At 43.0% G+C, this 20,356-nt stretch overlaps 1 protein-coding gene across 1 annotated transcript; it reads left to right on the top strand.

Moving 5' to 3' along the window:
• The first annotated feature begins 2,006 nt into the window (after positions 1–2,006).
• LOC139155282 (vomeronasal type-2 receptor 26-like) lies at positions 2,007–19,914 on the top strand. The gene is made up of 6 exons (XM_070730404.1): positions 2,007–2,321; positions 3,912–4,016; positions 6,020–6,880; positions 7,313–7,540; positions 15,621–15,747; positions 19,013–19,914. The coding sequence occupies exons 1-6, from the start codon at positions 2,007–2,009 to the stop codon at positions 19,912–19,914; spliced, it is 2,538 nt and encodes an 845-aa protein (XP_070586505.1).
• Positions 19,915–20,356: the final 442 nt, after the last annotated feature.

The following is a 20,356-nucleotide window of genomic DNA, read 5'->3' as shown; positions in this document are numbered from 1 at the left end:
ATTAGCTTGAGAAATGCTTAGGAAAGCTGTTTTTCTGAATAAAAAGGAAAATAGAAGGACAATAGGATAATATATATTCCAATACTGAAAACAGAATTCTTCAAACTAAGAGCCATCCAGTCTCATTTCCAGAATTCTCATTTTGATTGAGGAATGCTAGGAAATGCAATTTATGCAGCTCCCACATTGAGGGGGACTAGTCTAAAGCTGTTCAACTGTTCTATGCTCCTCTTTTCAAAGCTTTCTCCTACCAATTCTCTCAGTTACTCTCCTCTTCATGCTTTGGACTTTGTCTACTCACCCATGTCTTCTAGTTACAATTGTCCATATAATTTCCCTCATTTCTATTTTTTTAAAAAATGATGAAATTAAAATTTTACTTATACCTTGAGAGAAAATCCATTTCTCATATCCTGTATTATCCTTAATAAAAGATTGTAAATTTTATTACTTGGATGTAACACTGTCTTTAAACTTGCCTTAGTGTGTAAAATTGACACAAACATTCCTAAAACCTAGCCAGATAGGAACATTACTTTATCACTCCTCAGAGGACACCACCACTTAGATCATTGCCAGTTTTTCCTATAATGACATGTATTGAATTTATAGTAGCATTTTTCTAATGGAATGCACTTTCATGTATACTTCAACTTCTACCATTTCCTTCCTGCAACGTTCTACTGTTTGGTGAGTTGAAACCCAGAGCTGAAATTCATCACTTTAGTGCCTGTCTGGGGAAGGTTGAGCTATAATTGTTATGATTAATTAGAATTATGTTCCAAATATCGTGCTTTAGCCCTGTTTTCTTTTTGGAAAACATTATGTGATAACTTAGAGATTTAATCATCTTTCATAATAAAATGACACATGTGAGAGATATTTGTAGAGATATAAAACAGCAGTTTGAGCGCCTATCCCTGCAAATGCCACTATTGTTGAATTGTGAACTCTTTTCAGACTTCTCTATCTCTGACTTATTTTTTTTTTCCTTCAGCAACTTCTTATGCTACTCTCAATGCTGTCCATTTAAAATATTTTGAAAGAATACTTTCTATAGGACCACATTCATTACTTACATTTTTTATATTTAAACTGATAAGTTGATATTTGTGATCCCAAACTATGCTTTTTTTCATTATTACAATATTGAAATATAAATTGCTTGGTAATCAGGTTTCATGAAGGTTCTCAGTGTTGCATGATTGAGGGCACCACTATGTGTGTCCATGTTAAATATATATGTTGAACTATGCTGAATCACAGTGTTAATTTTGAGTTGCCATATTTCAAAAAGACCTATTCCCAGAAATGGGGATTCCTGTATCATGAATTTAAACAATTAGTTTGTTTAGCAATATTCAACTTTTTAAGTAGGTAAATTTATTAGGCATAACTCCAAATCCATCAATATATTAATGATATATTAGACTTTTTACAAATTCTTTACAAAATTATGTACACTGTTTAAAATTGCAAATTAAGTTACAAAATGACAATTTTCGACAAATATATTTTAAATGTGCATTTTTTACAAACATTCAGAGCTGTATGCATGGTTTTTTTAAACTCCAACTTCTTAGTAATATGATAATGGGTGACCAAATCTTAAGATAAAAATCTCAGAGAATCCAAATTAATATTTGCCCCTTACTAATTAAGATGGGAGAGGATCTGTCATTTCATACTGTACATATTTGAACTTCAAAGTCAAAATGCTGCAAAGTTTACACTGATATGAAAGCCACTTCACTGCATCTTAACAGTCTATGCCTGTGGATATTAGTACAGTATACAATATCAGACAAATTGTGCAATTAGCTTGCTTAATTTTTCTACCTCAATGATTCTTGACAATTGTATCTTTTTATGTACACTATTACTTATGTACACCAAAGACAAATTCCTTGTATGTTCAATCACACTTGGCCAATAAAGAATTCTATTCTATTCAATAACTCCTGTCTAGAAAACAGTTGTAGTTCAATATGGAATAGAACTCTGATATGGAGCACAAATCTCATTGTAGCTTAATTCCTAAGAATTACCAGCACATCCTGGCTTTGGAATTTGCTGTGAAGGAGATCAATAAAAACCCACAGATCTTACCCAACCTCACCTTGGGCTTCCACATTTATGACAGCTATGATAATGCTAAGAGCACCTATCATGCCACCATGCTACTTCTATCATCCATGGAGAAGTTGATTCCCAACTACATATGTAACATCCAGAACAGTGCAATAGCTGTTGTTGGAGGACTGGATGCCCATATCTCCCTTTATGTGGCCACTATGTTGGATATCTATAAAATTCCACAGGTAAGATACTTTTATGTATATGCCAATTTAATAATGTTTTCAATTCCTTGATTATTCTGAATGTTGTCTTGCACTCCAAACTAGAGTTGAGTATTATGTATTTTCAACAATTATAGTATCATAAGTAGTCCATCTGAATTGAATCTTTCATATATTTATTTGTAGTTTTATGCCCATCAAGTACATTGCATATGTACTTGTAAAGACTTTAAGGGCTGTTGAAGTAAAGTCTTAAATACTGCAAGGCATTAATTTTTTTTGTTGCATTTAATTTTCACACAACAATTATGCTCTATTTATTGTAAATAAATGAACTGAAGAATTCAATAAGAATTATTCTGATTCTTATTATGAATTGCAGGCTCAGTGGCTATATTTCATGCACTAGGTAGCTAATTTCACATAATCTGCCAACTAAAACTAAAACCAGATGGGTAGTTCATGGTTCAGTATATAATGGGAAAACCAAACATTACCTTAGCTACTGTGTAAGCTAAGTTATTATATTAAATAATAATATGGTTTATTTGATTGGCTACAGAATGTTTTGTGAGCACAACAATTTTACCCACACTATTGCTGAGTGTCAACTCAGTCCTTTAGTTTCAATGAGATCCATAAGAAATCAATGCAAGAGTAAAAAAAAAATCTTCCAAATAAACCTACACATAATATTATATTTCCACAAAACTACAAATGCTTTGGAAGGTAATTGTTTAAATATATTTCAGTTCAGATTTGTAGTTGACAATAGCTTTGGTACACTGAAAGTAATCTCTGAAGGAAGCAAAAGTCCTAGTTCAGGCTCATGAATATTAGTATTTTATTTATTTTATTTATTGATTGATTTTGTCCAATACACAATGAGGGTTTTAGTCGGTATACACATAGTAAAATACATAATGAAGGTTATAGAGGATATACTCATAATAAAATATATCTAAGAAAGAAGAGAAGAGAAGATACAGGAATAAAACATATCAATGAAAGAATAGAAGAAGAGATATAGGAATAGAAGAAAGGTATAAGAGATATAGGAGAGCAATAGGACAGGGGATGGAAGGCACTCTACTGAACTTGTACTTGCCTGTTACTGACTTCTTAGGAATCTGTATAGGTCAACCATGGATAATCTAAGGGTAAAGTGTTGGGGGATTGGGGATGACACTATGGAGTCCGGTAATGAGTTCCATGCTTCGACAACTCGGTTACTAAAGTCATATTTTTTACAGTCAAGTTTGGAGCAGTTAATATTAAGTTTAAATCTGTTGTGTGCTCTTATGTTGTTGTGGTTGAAACTGAAGTAGTCGCCGACAGGCAGGATGTTGCAGCATATGATCTTGTGGGCAATACTTAGATCATGTTTAAGGCGTCTTAGTTCTAAGCTTTCTAGGCCCAGGATTGAAAGTCTAGTCTTGTAGGATATTCTGTTTTGAGTGGAGGAGTGAAGGGTTCTTCTGGTGAAGTATCTTTGGACATTTTCAAGGGTGTTAATGTCTGATGTTCTTTCCTTGATTAGTTTCCATCCATTGCTTCTTGTCCTGCCTTCAAGTTTTTTGGGAGTAGATTGACTCTTATTCTTTGTGGCAGTCTTTTAAATTTTGGAACATTGCTGTCATTGCCCATCCTAGTCCATCTGTATGGGAGGAGTTTGATCTAGTAACACCTGATGAAGTGGACAAGGCCATGAGAGCTGTGAGTTCTGCCACCTGTTTATTGGACCCATGTCCCTCCTGGCTGGTTTTGGCCAGCAGGGAGGTGACATGGAGATGGGTCCAGGAGATTACCAACACTTCGTTGAGGGAGGAGTCCTTACTGGCTCCCTACAAGGAGGCACTCTTGCGCCCCCTCCTCAAGAAGCCTTCCCTGGATCCAGCTGTATTAAACAACTATCATTCTGTATCCAACCTTCCCTTCATGAGGAAAATGGTGTCACTCCAGCTCCAATAGTCCTTGAATGAAACCTATTATCTTGGCACTTAACAGTCAGGATTCAGGCCCGGTTACAGCACCGAAACTGCTTTGGTCATGCTGGTGGATGATCTCTGGTGAGCCCAGGATACAGGTTTATCCTCTATCGTGGTGCTCCTTGACCTCTCAGCAGTTTTCTATACCATCGACCATGGCATCCTGCACTGACTGGATGGTTCTCCTCCTAACTCTTTGGTCGATTGCAGTTGGTGTTAGCAGGGGGTCAGAGGTCGACTCCGAGGTCCCTCCTATGTGGGGTTTCTCAGGTGTCAGTCCTCTTCCCCCTGCTGTTTAATATCTATATGAAACCACTGGGTGAGATCATTTGAGGATATGGGGTGCGTTACCATCAGTATGCTGATGACATTCAGCTATGCATCTCCGCCCCATGTCCACTCAGTGAAGCAGTGGAAGTGATGTGCCAGTGTCTGGAGGCTATTAGGGTCTGGATGGGTGCTAACAGGCTCAAATTCAATCTCTACATGGGGCTACCTCTGAAGAGTGTTCAGAAACTGAAAAATGTGCAGAACACAGACGTGTGAGCAATCATGGGCTTGACCAGACATGTACATAGCTCTCCAACACTCCACAGACGGCATTGGCTGCCAATTGGTTTCCAGACACAATTCAAAGGGTCTGATACCCTACATGGCATCGGGCCAGAACACTTATATGACCGCCTTCTACCACATGAATCCCAGTGACCAGTCAGGTCCTACAGAGTCGGCCTTCTCCAAGTCCCATCAACTAGACAATGTTGGTTGGCAGGTCGTAGGGGAAAAGCATTTTCTGTGGGGCCCCCGATCCTTTGGAATCAACTCCCCCCTGAAGATTCATACTGTCACCACCCTCATTTATGCCACCAGGCTTGGGGCTATTAGATTCTTGCCCCCTAGCCAATGAATGTGCTGAGAGAAAGTTGATTGCATGGGAATGGCTGCTTTTTATGGCTTGGGTTTTTTAGATTTTATTTTTAAATATTTGGATAAAAAATGTTGTACATTGTTTTATTATGTGTTGTAAGCTATAAATGAATGAATGAATGAATAAATAAATAACCTAGACATCCCCTGAAATTTCAATTCATATACATTTCATGGTACTTGATTCAATACATTATTTTGAATTAACCAAACATTCAGATAACAGAATAACAGAGATGGAATGGACCATGAAGGTCTCTAGTCCAGTCCCCTGATCAAGCACGTGACCTTATATGATTTCTGAAAAGTGGCTGTATAATCTCTTCTTGAAAGCTTCCAGGGATGAAGTACTTCCAACTTGATTGTTCTTACTGTCCTTATTTCTAGGCTGAATCTCTCCTTGATCTGTTGTTTCTTGTCTGACCTTCAGGTACTTTGGAAAATAGGTTGCCCCTTCCTCTCTGTGACAGATCCTCCAATTTTGAAATACTGCTATCATGTCACCCATGGTCCCTCTCTTCACTAAACTAGCTATGCTCAGTTTTGACTGAATGCTCAGTATTTAATTTTAAGTAGTTATTAAATCTAAGGAAATCTTCCTGAATCTTCTTGATGTCAGATAGTAATATGGGAAATGTAGAGGATCTTCAAACATTATTTGTATTACTAGTGTTGAAGATTGCCTTATTTGACTGGTGTAACTCTTATTATCTACATATCATATATTACATTATGTAGCTTGTTAAGATAATCTGAAAATGCTGTACAATTTTGACTACCATTTTCTCTTCCATGTTTCATCAGCTCATTTATGGCTCCACGCCACCGATGAATGATAAAACTCCAGGCCTTTCTTTTTTCAAGTTAGTTCCACCAGAAGCTCTTCAGCATGCCGGGATGGTCTCTCTGCTCCTGCATTTTAATTGGACCTGGGTTGGGCTCCTTGCAGTGGATAGCGAATATGGAGAAGAAATTATTCAAAATATGCCTTCACTTTTTTCCAAAAAAGGAATATGTTGTTCTTTTATTGAAAAACTCCCAAAATATAGTGATGAAAAAGAATTGGATGGTATGATTCACCAGGGAGAAAAAGTATATGAACTTATAATGGACAATAAAACAAATGTGATCATTGTCTTTGGAGAATCTACCACCATGGGGACTTTGACATGGTTCACATATGTACCAGCTATCACAAATGTGATAAAGGAACCTAAAGGAATTGTATGGATACTGAATGCCCAGATTGAATTTGCTTCATCAGCATTTCAACAAGTTTGGAATATAGAAATAATCAATGGTGCTCTTTCTTTCACAATGCAATCTTTTGATCTACCAGAGTTTAAATCATTTATTAGGGGGAAAAATCCCTTCAACTCCAAGGAAGATGGATTTATCAATCTGTTCTGGCAAGATGTTTTTTCCTGTGTTTTGCCTGATGCAGATCCGAGTAATGTACCTGAGAAAATTTGTAATGGAGAAGAGAATCTAGAGACTCTTGCTGGAGCTTTTTTTGAAATGAAAATGACTGGTCACAGCTACAGCATCTATAATGCTATTCATTCTTTAGCTCATGCTTTACATGCCATGTCCTCCTCGAAACATAAAAGAAGAGATCTGACTGACAGAATAGGAGGGAAGATCCATAAAAAAGACTTCTGGCAGGTAATGGATCCAATGTCCTTCTCTGGTTCGGGAGCAATAGTGTATAATCGCAAGGCTGCTCTCCACTTCCTTAACTCCTATCCCTTGCAAATCTCACATGGATCTATATTTGTATGTGTAACTGTTTGATTCTGAAAAGCATGGAGATTTTAATTTATTGGATCTTGTTGAGTTCATATTAAGTATAAAAGAGTGGTTAGCAAAATGAAGAGGTTATTTAAATCCATTATCTTCCATATCATACATTTTCATATTTTTTCCCAAAAATCTTTATAAATTATACTCTCAAGACTTCTTCTTTTAAGTCTAGTAAAAAGAGAAGTAATTTACATAGAATGCAATTATATATCCAATTGTCTCGTATGAAAATTACCACCATGAAGAGGAATAATTTAACCCTTCCAAAACTCTTATATTTTTCTTTTGGTTTAGCTCCATTACTTTCTGAGAACTGTATCTTTTAACAACAGCGCTGGAAAACTTGTTTCATTTGATCAGAATGGGGTAGTAAGAGGTGGATTTGATGTTAACAACTGGATTGTTTTCTCAAACAAATCATTTATTCGAATGAAAATTGGAAATATAGATCATTTAAATCTTCCAGATGAAATGTTAACCATCAATAATGAAAATGTCACATGGCACAAATGGTTTAGTCAGGTAAAACTGAATTTTATTTATTGGTTGAATGATTTATTGATTTCAAGTAAAGATATTATTAACTCGCTTTCATCTATTAAAAAAAATGACTTCATTATATTTGGTAAATACAGTGATACCTTGTCTTACAAACTTAATTGGTTCCGGGACGAGGTTCTTAAGGTGAAAAGTTTGTAAGATGAAACAATGTTTCCCATAGTAATCAATGGAAAAGTGATTAATGCATGCAAGCCCAAAATTCACCTCTTTTGCCAGCCGAAGCACCTGTTTTTCCGCTGCTGGGATTCCCCTGAGGCTCCCCTCGAAACTCCAACTCCGGACCTTTGTGTTTTTGAGATGCTGCGATTTCACTGAGGCTCCCCTCGCTGGGAAACTCCACCTCCAAACTTCCGTTGCCAGCAAAGTACCAATTTTTGCGCTGCTGGGATTCTCCTGCTGGGATTCCCCTGCAGCATCACAAAAACACGGAAGTCCAGAGGTGGGGTTTCCCATGTATAATAGTCGGAAGCTCAGGTGAAGGAACCTTTATTGACAGTTAACAACATACTAGGAATGGCAGGCACAGACTTAAACAGTATACAATGAACCAGCCTTTAAATACACAGAGCTGGCTGAGGTACAGGCCAATCCACATCAAGTAAACTTTCCCGCTTACATTGTAACTGGGTATATGCGCCCAATCAGCACCCTGCATAGAGACACCAATGAGCGCGGCTTGCAGCCGGCGGTTGTTATGCAGACACTTCACTCCTTCCCCTTTGGTTGGAGCACACATAGCCATTCAAATACACGGGTTTTTTACAAATCCTGCCAGAGTGTCTTGGCCCTGCGGCACCCTCTAGCTCTAGCTCTGGAATGGGATTACTCTGATCTGTGCTAGGGCATGAAACCTCTTCCTGCTGGGAATTCTCTAGGGGTGCAGTCCCAGGGTCCCTGGCTGCTAAAGTCAAGTTAAATAACCCCCTCTGGGAGTCCCTATGACGGTCGTCATTTTCGGCAATCCCTGGAGGTTCAGCCTTGTTCAAACGGATTTGATCTAAGTGTCTCTTCCATATGCGGCCGTCCGTTAACACAGTCTCGAAAGAACGGGGTCCTAATTCCCTGCTCACGGTGGCTAGTTCCCACATCCGTCCGCCCGCGTATGAACTGACATACACTGAATCACCTACCTCAATCTTCCTGGCCGGAGGTTCTGGCCACTGCGCGGCCTGAGAGTACAAGGGATGCAGCCTGTCAAGAGCAATTCTCAACTTCTGACCCATCAAAAGTTCTGCCAGGGTCTTCCCGGTCGCCACGCAAGGGGTGGAGTGTTGGGCTAGCAGTAGCTCCGCTAATTTCTGTTGCCAGGAGCCATGTGGCATTTTCTTGAGGGCATCCTTGGCCGAGCGAACCATACGTTCAGCTTGCCCATTACTGGCCAGATGCCAAGGCGATGCCAACGCGTGCCTAATGCCCACAGCCGCCAAGAATGATTCGAACTACACCGACGTAAATTGTGGCCCGTTGTCTGACACTAGAAGGTCAGGGAACCCGTGTGTAGCAAACAAAGACCCTAAAACATCCACAATGGCCTGGGACTGGGTAGACCGCAGGTGGGACACTTCTAGCCACTTAGAGTGGGCATCCACCAGGATCAGGAAATTTTGCCCCATGAAAGGGCCAGCTAGATCAATGTGCAAGCGCACCCAAGGCCCTGCAGGAGGCTCCCAACACAATGGCTCAGACTGGGGAGGGAAAGGTCGATTTTCCTGGCACATAGAACATGACGCCACCCGCTGTTCAATCTCCCTATCTATGCCTGGCCACCAGACATAATCGCGGGCCAGCCCCTTCATGCGGAAGATGCCCGGGTGCCCCTTATGTAAGAGTGATAAAACCTGACAGCGAAGCTTCGGGGAAATTACCACTCTACTTCCCCTAAGCAAAGACCCCTTTTCTACAGAGAACTCATTGCGGCAACGCCAGTAAGGTGCAAACACCTCTGAGGGGGCGGAGGCAGGCCACCCTCGAAGCACCCACTGTTTGACTCTTCCTAATACCTGATCGCGCCCCGATTCTCTAGCCACATCGGGCGCTGCCAATAACAGGGGCCCCTCCGTTAAGGCCATGACTGAACACGCTGGCGCTGGGTCTGACAGAAGGTCTGACAGGGGACACCTGCTCAACGCATCTGCATGCGCTATATGGCGGCCCGGTCTATGGGTCAAAGTGTAAGTATAATTTGCTAAGAATACTATCCAGCGAGACATCCGCGGGGACAAAACTATAGGGCTCTGCCGGTTGCCCGCTAACAGCCCTAACAAAGGCTGGTGATCTGTCACCAACTCGAAGTGCCTTCCATACACATATTCATGAAACCTGCGGACACCCGCAATGAGTGCCAAAGCTTCTTTATCAATGTGGCCATAATTTCTCTCCGCTTTGGCCAGGGTGCGCAAGAAATACGCCAACGGAGCCTCCGTTCCGTTGGGCAACCTATGGCTTAACACCGCCCCCACTCCGTACGGGGACGCATCGCATGTCAACACTAAAGGCAGGGCAGGTGAGTACTGAGTTAACACCTTATTGGAGGTAAGTATGTCCTTTACCGCCACAAAAGCCAACTCTTCTCATTTTCCCCAATGCCACACAGACCGCTTGTCCAGCAATCTGTGCAATGGCTCCGCAACGGACGCTTTATGCGGAATAAACACTGCATAGAAATTTAACAATCCTAAAAACGCCTGAAGTTCCACCTTGGACTGCGGCCTCGGGGCATCCCTAATAGCCCTTGTCTTCTCCGCGGTGGGGTGAATTACCTCAGCATCTACCGTAAACCCCAGAAACTCCACCCTGGGAACTCCAAAAACACATTTTTTAGATTTTAGCTTTAACCCCGCGTTCTGAAATTTGGTCAAGACTTCCCTAACTCTCGACCCTAACTCCTCCACTGTACTACCCGACACCAAAACGTCGTCAAAGTAGGGTACCGTTCCCTCGATTCCATACAATAGTCTTTCCATGAGACCCTGAAAGATTCCCGGAGCAATTGACACCCCAAATTGCAACCGGTTACACTTAAAAAAACCCCGATGAGTGATGATGGACTGGGCCTCCGCCGTCTGGGGGTCCACAGGCAGCTGCTGGTATGCCTGTGAGAGGTCGAGTTTTGCAAAAATCCACCCATTTCCCAAGGAGTGCAGTAACTGCTGCACTACTGGCAGTGGATATGAATGATGGGCCAGTGCCTTATTTATGGAACGCTTGTAGTCCCCGCACAAACGAATTTCCCCATCCCCTTTCATTGCAATTACTACAGGGGTTTCCCACTTTGCCTGATCCACTGGCTCCAAAACCCCCTGAGCGATCAGTCGGTCCAGCTCCGCATCCACCTTTGGCTGCAGGGGAATGGGAAGGTGGCGGGCCTTCAAGCGCACCACCGGTACTTGGGGATCTAAACTAAAAGAAAATGGGGAGCCCGGGTAACATCCCAACTTCTCATCAAATACCGTAGGGAATTCCCTGGCCCAATGGTCAAACCCGGAACCATCCCTCACAGCATTGACCCCAGCCACCGAGAGACCCAATGATTTAAACCAGTCTAGTCCCAGTAAGTCAGAAAAAGGTCCATTAACCACAATCAACGGTAATTTTCCCACAAAAGTCTTGAAACGAACAGCAAACGTTCCCTCCCCCAGGACAGGAATAGGAGTCCCTTGATAGTCCCTCAAGTTCAGGTGACAAGGTTGAAGGCAAGATTTCTTCAGAGCAGGAAAGCAGCGCTTCACAGTGGACCATGAAACCAGAGAATGAGCTGAACCCGTGTCCACCTGCATGGAACAAACCGCCCTTCCAAGGAAGACTTCCACCGAAATCTTGTCGGATGACACAGACGTCTCACGAACGAACGTTGGTACAGGACGCAGCAAACTGAAAATGGCATTACAATCCTCCCTGTGCATGTAGGAAGACTTCCTCTGCCAGCGCGAGCTGAAATTCTGAAAGTCCCTCTGATCTCTCGCCCCCGGCGGCGGGGATCTGCGAAACCGGCAGACCCTGGCGATGTGACCCCTTGCCCCACAGCGCCGGCACGCGGTGTCCCGAAAGGGGCAACTAGACCTGAGATGGTTTCCCCCTCACCCTCTGCACGGAGACAGCGGGGGACGGGGACGGGCAGCAGGCGAATCGCGGCTGCGACCCACCGCCAGCCAGCAAACCTCTTCTTCCTCAGCCACTACCGGCTCATCTACCTCCTGGGGACCCTTGGGTTTATCAAGAACAGGAGGACCCTTCTGGGTGACGTTAACGTTGCTGTCCATGACAGCCAAAGATTGAGTTGACAGCTCAAAAGCACGAGCCTCCGCCAATGCAGCTTGGAAAGTCAAGTCCTGAATAGCCATGAGGCGGCCGTCCCTGACCCCAAAAACCAGTCTGTCTAACAGGTAATCGTTTAAATTGTCAAATTCACAGTAAAGCGCCGCCCTACGAAGAGCCGCCACAAACTCGTTAGTTGACTCTCCATCGGCTTGATTCCTATGGTAAAACTTATAGCGGCGGGCGCAACAGGAGGGGGTCGGAGCGTAGTGATCCTGTAGCGTTGTAAGGAATTCCTCCCAGGGAACATCGTGGATCGAGACTGGAGCAAACAAAGCTCGAGCGGTCTCAAACATTTCGGTCCCACAGAACCCGAGGAAATAGGATCTCTTCCGATCCCCAGAGATCTCAGCAGGGCCTCCATCAGGAATTTTAGGGCCCCATACAGCCTAAGTGTCTGGGCCCCCACCATTGTAAAACTACTTTAAGTTGCCAAGCCACTCCATCCCAGGGGGATAATTTTCTGCTTTACGCCAAGCGAGGCGGTCCCATAGGCCAGTGTTTCCCAACCTTGGCAACCTGAAGATATCTGGACTTCAACTCCCAGAATTCCCTAGCCACCAAATTGCACCCGGCAGCCACTGGCCAGGAGCTGCAAAGGACGAGGGGAGAGAAAAAGCAGGGCACCAGCAGTTGGGCAGGTGTCTTAAGGGGGCACTCCCACCTGGAAGGAAGGGAAGAAAGGCAAGGGTGAGCTAGGCAGGAAGGAAGGAGGGAGGGAGGGGGGGAGGGAGGGGGAGGGAGGGAAGGAAGAAGATAGGAAGGAAGGAAGGGAGGGAGGGAGGGAGGGTAAAAGAGGCGATCAAGAGAGGAATGGGTGAATGAATGGACGGAAGGTGGGAAGGAAGGAAAGAGGGAAGGGACAGGAACAGAGGAAGGGTGCAAAGGAAGCAAGGAAAGGTGTGAAAGGGGAGTGTAAGAGAGGAAGGAGTGAAAGAAGGAAGTGAGAGAGGAAAGAAGGGAGGAAGGAGAAGGAAAGCAAGAAATGGAAGAAGGGAAGGAAGGAGAGAAAGAAAGAAAGAAAGAGAAAGAAAAAAGAATGAAAGCAAGACAAAGAGAAAGAAAGAAAAAGAAATGAAAGAAGGAAGGAAGGAAAGAAAGAGAATGAAAGATAAATAAGAAGAGAGAGGGGGAAAGAAAGGAATGGAAGGAGGGAAGAAAGGAGAGAAAGAAAGAGAAAGGAAGAAAGCAAGAGAAAGAAAAAAAGAATGAAAGAACAAGACAGGAAGAGAGAAAGAAGGAAAAAGAAAGAAAGAAAGAAAGAAAGAAAGAAAGAAAGAAAGACAACTCCAAAGATACGCTCACTGAGCGTATGCATGAAAAGAGGGACCTTGCCTCCCCCTCGCGCCTCCGCCTTGCCCTTCCCACCCGGCTGGCCGCGCACACTTACCAGCTCCCAGCACCAGCAGCAAGAAAGCGAACGAGTAAGCCGGCGCCCACCCAAAAGAAGCCATTGGCTCCGGGCGGCGGGCGGTGTTCACGGGCCAATGTTAATCTTTAAATCCCATTAAAAACATTTTTCCCCTTTTCCTTCTGCTATGCCGGCTTACGCCACATGATGGCGCTGCTTTCCTATGAAAAAGCCCCGAACGTGCCCCAAGCCGGAATTGCTACCGTTTAGCCAGCTTTTAGGTACAGATAAACCCAGTAAAAGTTTTGTTTTTCCTACCGCGCTATGTCGGTGCCTCGTTTGCGGGTATGACTTCCTTGCCCCTCTGACCGAATGGGAGTGGCTTCACGATCGTGTGACGTCGAATGGCTTAAAGGGGACACGGAGGGGGACCGATCCACCCTGTCGAGGGAAGGAAGCCACAAGGCCTTTTCCTCAAAAGAAGGAAAGTAGAAGTCCTGAACTGGGGGAGTTCTACCAGCAAAGGCCCCTCGCTCCGACTCCCGAGTGAGCGGATAAATGTGTTACTTGGGTTCATTCAAGCGGCCTTGGTAGCCGAACGCCCTTTGCTGGACGGAGCCTTTTCTACCCATGCCGCCCCGGAGTCCCCCGAGAGCGGCCTGGCCCCCTTCGCCCGCCCCGCACTCCAAAGACAAGCGTTTAATTTAGGCGAAAAGGTCAAAGATTTCCACGGGGAAGTAGCGCCAGGATGGAAGGCTCCCGGCTTCTGCTCGCTTTCCTGCCGCCCCGCCGCCTCTGCCCGGCCGAGCGGCACTCCACGCTACAAAGCCGGCCGGGTCCCCCCGCGCCCCTTCCACCGGGGCACTGAGCGCCCAATTATTGAACAATTAGCAGCTCCTTGCACACTGTACCCTCCCTCTTTTGCCGGCTGCCTGCTACCTCACCTCAGCAAAGTAAAAGACCCGTCCTTTTACTTTGCTGAGGTGACAGTCTGCGCATGTGCAAGGAGCTGACTGCGGCCCCCCCTAATTCTTCAATTTTGCCGGGCCCGGTATGGGACTCCCAGTAGTACCGGTCTATCGGCGGCCCTGGATCTCAGTGTAGCCGTTTGAAATGAAAAAACAGTCAAAACGGGCCACATACGAGTCCCAAGTGGATCAAAAGGGGCAAAAGTGATCTGGGTAGACATCTTGACAGGTATAATTACCACCACTTGGCTGGAATCCTCGTCGCCAGTATAATAGTCGGAAGCTCAGGTGAAGGAACCTTTATTGACAGTTAACAACATACCAGGAATGGCAGACACAGACTTAAACAGTATACAATGAACCAGCCTTTAAATACACAGAGCTGGCTGAGGTACAGGCCAATCCACATCAAGTAAACTTTCCCGCTTACATTGTAACTGGGTATACGCACCCAATCAGCACCCTGGATAGAGACACCAATGAGCGTGGCTTGCAGCCGGTGGTTGTTATGCAGACACTTCACCATGGAGGAGAGCCTAAGGGGAATCCCAGGAGTGCAAAAACAGGTGCTTCGCTGGCAACGGAAGTCCGGAGGCAGGGCATCCTAGCGACAGCGGTGGGTTTGTAAGGTGAAAATAGTTTGTAAGAAGAGGCAAAAAAATCTTAAACCCCGGGTTTGTATCTGGAAAAGTTTTTATGACGAGGCGTTTGTAAGACGAGGTATCACTGTATTAGGAAATTTAAGCAAGCTGGATAAGTGAATTTTTCTTACAACTTACAGTTGGCTGCCTTTTAATTAATAATTCCATATTAAAGTGAATTGTCCTTTGCTGGATCTTGTGGTAACATAAATCTCAATCAATAGAAAAATCAGACAAGGTTTTATGTCACTAGGCCTTTATTTGCATATAATTCTATGGGTTCCATGCCTACAAAATATAGCTATCATATGATTTCTTTCATATAATAGCACAACAAAAGAGTTAACAATAAATAAACAAAAGAAATTAAAGGCATAATGTAAGAGAACAAATAATGTAATGTAAGAGAAAACAAGATTCTAAGTATCTAAATACAGTCATACCTCATTTTACGAACCCCCCTTCATACGAACTTTTTGTGATACGAACCCATGGCTTAAATATGTTTTTCTTCTTCTTCCGAACTATTTTCACCTTACAAACCCAAGCCACCGCCACTGGGATGCCCTGCCTCCGGAGTTCCATTGTCAGCTGAAGCGTGGGGATTCCCCTGAAGCTCCCCTCACTGTGATTCAAAGCAACGCCGGCAAAAATGAAGGGAATCCTTATTTGCTCTCAATTTGTTCTCAAAATGTCTGCTGGGACCATTGGGCAAGCAATTTCAAAATCCCTACTCCAGAACATTATTTTCCTTTTTTTATTTTTAGGTGCAGCCTATTTCTGCATGCAGTGAAAGTTGTTTTCCTGGTTTTAGCAAAAAGGTGAAGGAAGGGGAGCCATTTTGCTGCTATGACTGCATCTCTTGTCCAGAAGGGAGAGTTTCAACTGAGATTGGTAATCTAAGTTCTTTATTATTAAAACCTATGTTTACATAAATCTACTTTCATCAGAGACATAGTTCATATGAACCATAGTGGCTCAATGGTTAGAATTCAGTACTTCAGGCTACTAACTCTGCTCACATTGTCAGGAGTTCAATTCCTTTGATCCTGACTGGCTCAAGGTTGACTCAGCCTTCCATCCTTCCAATGTGGATAAAATGAGGATCCAGATTGTTGGTGGCAATATGTTGACTCCGTAAATTGCTTAGAGAGTGCTGTAAAGCACTTTGAAGCTGTATATAAGTCTAAATGTGATTGGGGGATGGGGTCTCATGGCTGCAGCACCGAGGATATTTCCTTCTCTCTTGGAAATGTCCCCAAGTCCCATTGCTCGAGGGTTCTGGTCAGTGATCAGTCACCAAAATTTTTACTATCACACCGTGGGCATGGCTTATTTTGTGGGTGTGGTTTGATGGTCATGTGACTGGGTAGGAGTGGCTTGTTGGTCATGTGATCAGGTGGGAGTGGCTTGACAATCATGTGACTAGGTAGGAGTGGCTTGCCGGCCAGGTGACCAGGTGGGAGTTTTAAACAAGTACAGTGATCCCTCGATTTTCGCGATCTCGATCTTCGCGAAACGCTATTTCGCAATTTTTCAGCAAATAATACCATCTCGATCTTTGCGAAATGCTATATCGTGATTTTTAAAAAAATATTAATTAAAAAAAAACACTTCCACGTTTGGCTTCGGGAGTCAGCTGGGAAGCGGCGCGGCTGTTTTAAAAGGTCGCAGCCGGCCTGGGGGGCTTCCCAGCATCCCCCCGAACCCGGGTTGGGGGTTCGGGGGGGTGCTGGGAAGCCCCCCAGGCTGGCTGCGATCCTTTAAAACAGCCGCACCGCTTCCCAGCTGAGTCCTGAAGCCAAACGCCAAAGGCGAACTTCCGCGTTTGGCTTCAGGAGTCAGCTGGGAAGCGGCGCGGCTGTTTTAAAAGGTCGCAGCCAGCCTGGGGGGCTTCCCAGCACCCCCCCGAACCCGGGTTGGGAGTTCGGGGGGGTGCTGGGAAGCCCCCCAGGCCGGCTGTGACCCTTTAAAACAGCCGCGCCGCTTCCCAGCTGACTCCTGAAGCCAAACGCCAAAGGCGAACTTCTGCGTTTGGCTTCAGGAGTCAGCTGGGAAGCGGCGCGGCTGTTTTAAAAGGTCGTAGCCGGCCTGGGGGGCTTCCCAGCACCCCCCCGAACCCGGGCGGCCGGGCGAGCAGCGAGCGAACGGTGGGTGGCCGGGCGAAGGGCGGGCGAGCGGCGAACGGCGGGCGAACTGGTGCTGGGGGGGCGGGGGCAGCCGACATTCAAAGCAATCTGTCGGCTTCCGGACTTTCGTCGCTCCCCACCTCCACCATCTGCGCATGCGCGGCCATGAAAAAAAAAAGATCGCGCATGCGCAGATGGTGTTTTTACTTTCGGAACCCTACATCGCAAAAAATCGATTATAGCGAGGGGACCTGGAACAGAACCCTTGCGATAATGGAGGGATCACTGTATTTGGAAAGGAAATTTCATTGCAAGATAGTTCAACACTTTCGTCTAGCATTTCATTCACAAAACCAACCAAATTTCATTTTTATCAGAAAGTTTACAATTTTTTGATCTAAATAAATATTTATTAACTTAATTTATTTTTAAAGTATTTTAAAGCTCTCCTAAATTCAGTACTATTTAGTACTCAGAAATTGAATATTAATCTAAGTTCTAAATCTTATGGGTCAATTTTATATACAAATATTTTCTGAATGTGATGAAGGAATACATGGTTGTTCTGTGATTTTCTGAACTATTTAGCAAGATCAATTAAGGATTTTAATATAAAACTAAAGCGTACACTATATTTTTGGCCCATTTGATCAAAACATGACCATATTTCATATATCAATATAAGTAGTACATGGTATAAAATCAGGAAAAATGCAGTTTAATTAAAATGGACCAAAATGGCATAGAAGAAAAATCAACAAAGCCCTGTGCAGAGTTGTATTAAATATTTTTTCTTTGCCAGATCAGTAAACCAAACTCTTAAGCTCAGTGTTCTGCCACCTGTGAATACGTGTGATAATAATAAGTACGATATGTTTAATCCTACTGGATGTTTCCACTTGTTTCCTTGAACAAATCCTCAAAAGGTGCTAGACCCATATTGTTCATAAATGGCTTACCAAAGGTAGGGTTTTTTTTTACCCAGGTCCAATGGCAGATCTATACAGTAATCCTTGATTATAAGATGGAATTCCAAACGACAGTGCTTAATGGCACAATTTTTTTAAAAAAAATTAAAGGATCAAATAACAACAAGTTGGCTCCTTAAGTTAGCTCTGATTGAGGTGATGAACGACGGGACAGAGTGGGGGAGAAACAGCGTGCCACTGTTCATATTAGAAACATCAACGAATAAGACAGCATTGTTTATTGAGGCAACCTACTAGAAAAAATAAGAAATATCAATTTTAATAGTCAGAATATATAGCCCTTGATAGCAAACCTATGGCAAGCATGCCCAAAGTGGCACACAGAGCCATGTTGCCTGGCACATGCAGCATCGCCCATTCCTCTTTCAGGTTTCTGGCATACATGTACCTGTGACTATTAGCTGGCCTTCGTGCGTGCAGCAGTGCTGGAAACTAGAAGAGCTGGTCTTCCATTTTCCTGCATGAGTATATGTGCTGGCAAGCTGATAATCACACATGCATATGCACCAGAAACACAGAAGACTAGCTACCTAACGGTCATACATATGTTGAAACCCAGAAGTTTGTTTTCTGGCACACCATGTACCCTGGGCAGCTCCTCTTCCAGGTTACAGCCCAGATGAGCACCCACACACATGTGCACGTGCATGCATATGCTCCCTTTTCAATACTCAGCACTGAAAAGGTTCACCACCACTGATATAGGCTAATAATTGTTTTAAAACAAAATATTTTAACTTTAATAAAGCAAAAGGGCATAATAGAAATTATAATATTATAGATTTAGCATGCCTTTGGTTTCTTATTTTCTATCTCTTATTTATTTACTTACTTACATAAAACCTACAATTTATTAATTCCTAATAAAATCTTTAAAATATGGATATTTTGATATAAGCTAAATGAAGGTGGCTCATGTGATTTCTGAGTCTTCTCATACCAGAATCTTAAAAGTTAAGTTTCCATTCAAATCACAATAATAAAATATTGATTAATTTATGATTTGCATGTTAAATTAACATTCATCTCTTTTTCTTTCAGACAGATCTGAATGTTCCAAATGCAAAGAGAAAACCTATCCCAACAAGAAAAGGGACTTCTGTATACCCAAAATAATTAGCTTCTTGTCTTATGAAGAACCTTTAGGGATCAGTTTAGCTTCTTTTGCACTTTCCTTTTCTTTGACCACAGTTCTTGTGCTAAGTGTATTTATGAGGAATCACAACACTCCCATAGTCAAAGCTAACAACCGGGACTTGACCTACATTCTCCTCATCTCCCTCTTGCTCTGCTTCCTTTCAGTGTTACTATTCATTGGCCAGCCTGGAAAAGTGACCTGTCTTCTAAGGCAAACAACTTTTGGAATGGTTTTCTCAATTGCTGTTTCTTCTATTTTAGCCAAAACCATCACAGTGGTTCTTGCTTTCATGGCCACCAAGCCAGGATCCAGCATGAGAAAGTGGGTGGGGAAAAAGTTAACTAATTCCATTGTTGTTTCCTGCTCTGTTATCCAAGCAAGCATCTGTATTTTGTGGTTGGCAATGGCTCCCCCATTCCCAGATGTTGATGTGGTTTCAGTGACTGAAGAAATTGTACTGCAATGTAATGAAGGTTCCGTAACCATGTTTTATTGTGTCCTTGGCTATATGGGTTTCCTTGCTCTTATCAGCTTCAGCACAGCTTTCCTTGCCAGGAAGTTACCTGATAGTTTCAATGAAGCCAAGTTCATCACTTTCAGCATGTTGGTCTTTTGCAGTGTTTGGTTGTCCTTTATCCCTGCATATTTGAGTTCCAAGGGAAAATACATAGTGGCTGTGGAAATCTTCTCAATTTTAGCCTCTGGTGCTGGGCTTCTGGGCTGCATCTTTTCCCCCAAATGTTATATCATTGTGTTCAGGGCTGAACTGAATAACAGGGAACAACTAATAAGAAGAAAAGATTGATAAAATATGTTTCTATCTCCCTTCTCAACATTTTAAATCTATATTTCTTTGTAGACACTGTAAATTAATTATAAAAATGTCTCTATAACTTCTGATTTATATAAATTTCCTCCATACTCCAAAACCTGTCATTTTTTATTTAAAATCTGATTCAAATTTTAAGTAACAGATAATGATTCTGGAAACTAAGCTTGTTCAATTTTATTTTTGTCTAGCACCTTTTTCTTAAACCACATTGTTATTTTAATTTATTTCTTGCTAGTTATAGCTAATAAAAGCAAACTCTCAGCAGTCATTGTAAATAAAGCATCAGATGTAGATCACAAGGCATCTCTTTTAAATAAAAGGAAAAGAAACTAGAGTGCAAACTGGTAGTGGTGGTAAAAATGAGAATAATCTACCAATGGCTATGGAGTTGGATCACAGCTGCCTATAAATTGAT

This window comes from Erythrolamprus reginae, unplaced genomic scaffold (assembly GCF_031021105.1).
Source record: "Erythrolamprus reginae isolate rEryReg1 unplaced genomic scaffold, rEryReg1.hap1 H_1, whole genome shotgun sequence".
In the NCBI taxonomy this organism is placed as follows: Eukaryota; Metazoa; Chordata; class Lepidosauria; order Squamata; family Dipsadidae; genus Erythrolamprus; species Erythrolamprus reginae.
This window is presented reverse-complemented; position numbering and strand designations above follow the sequence as displayed.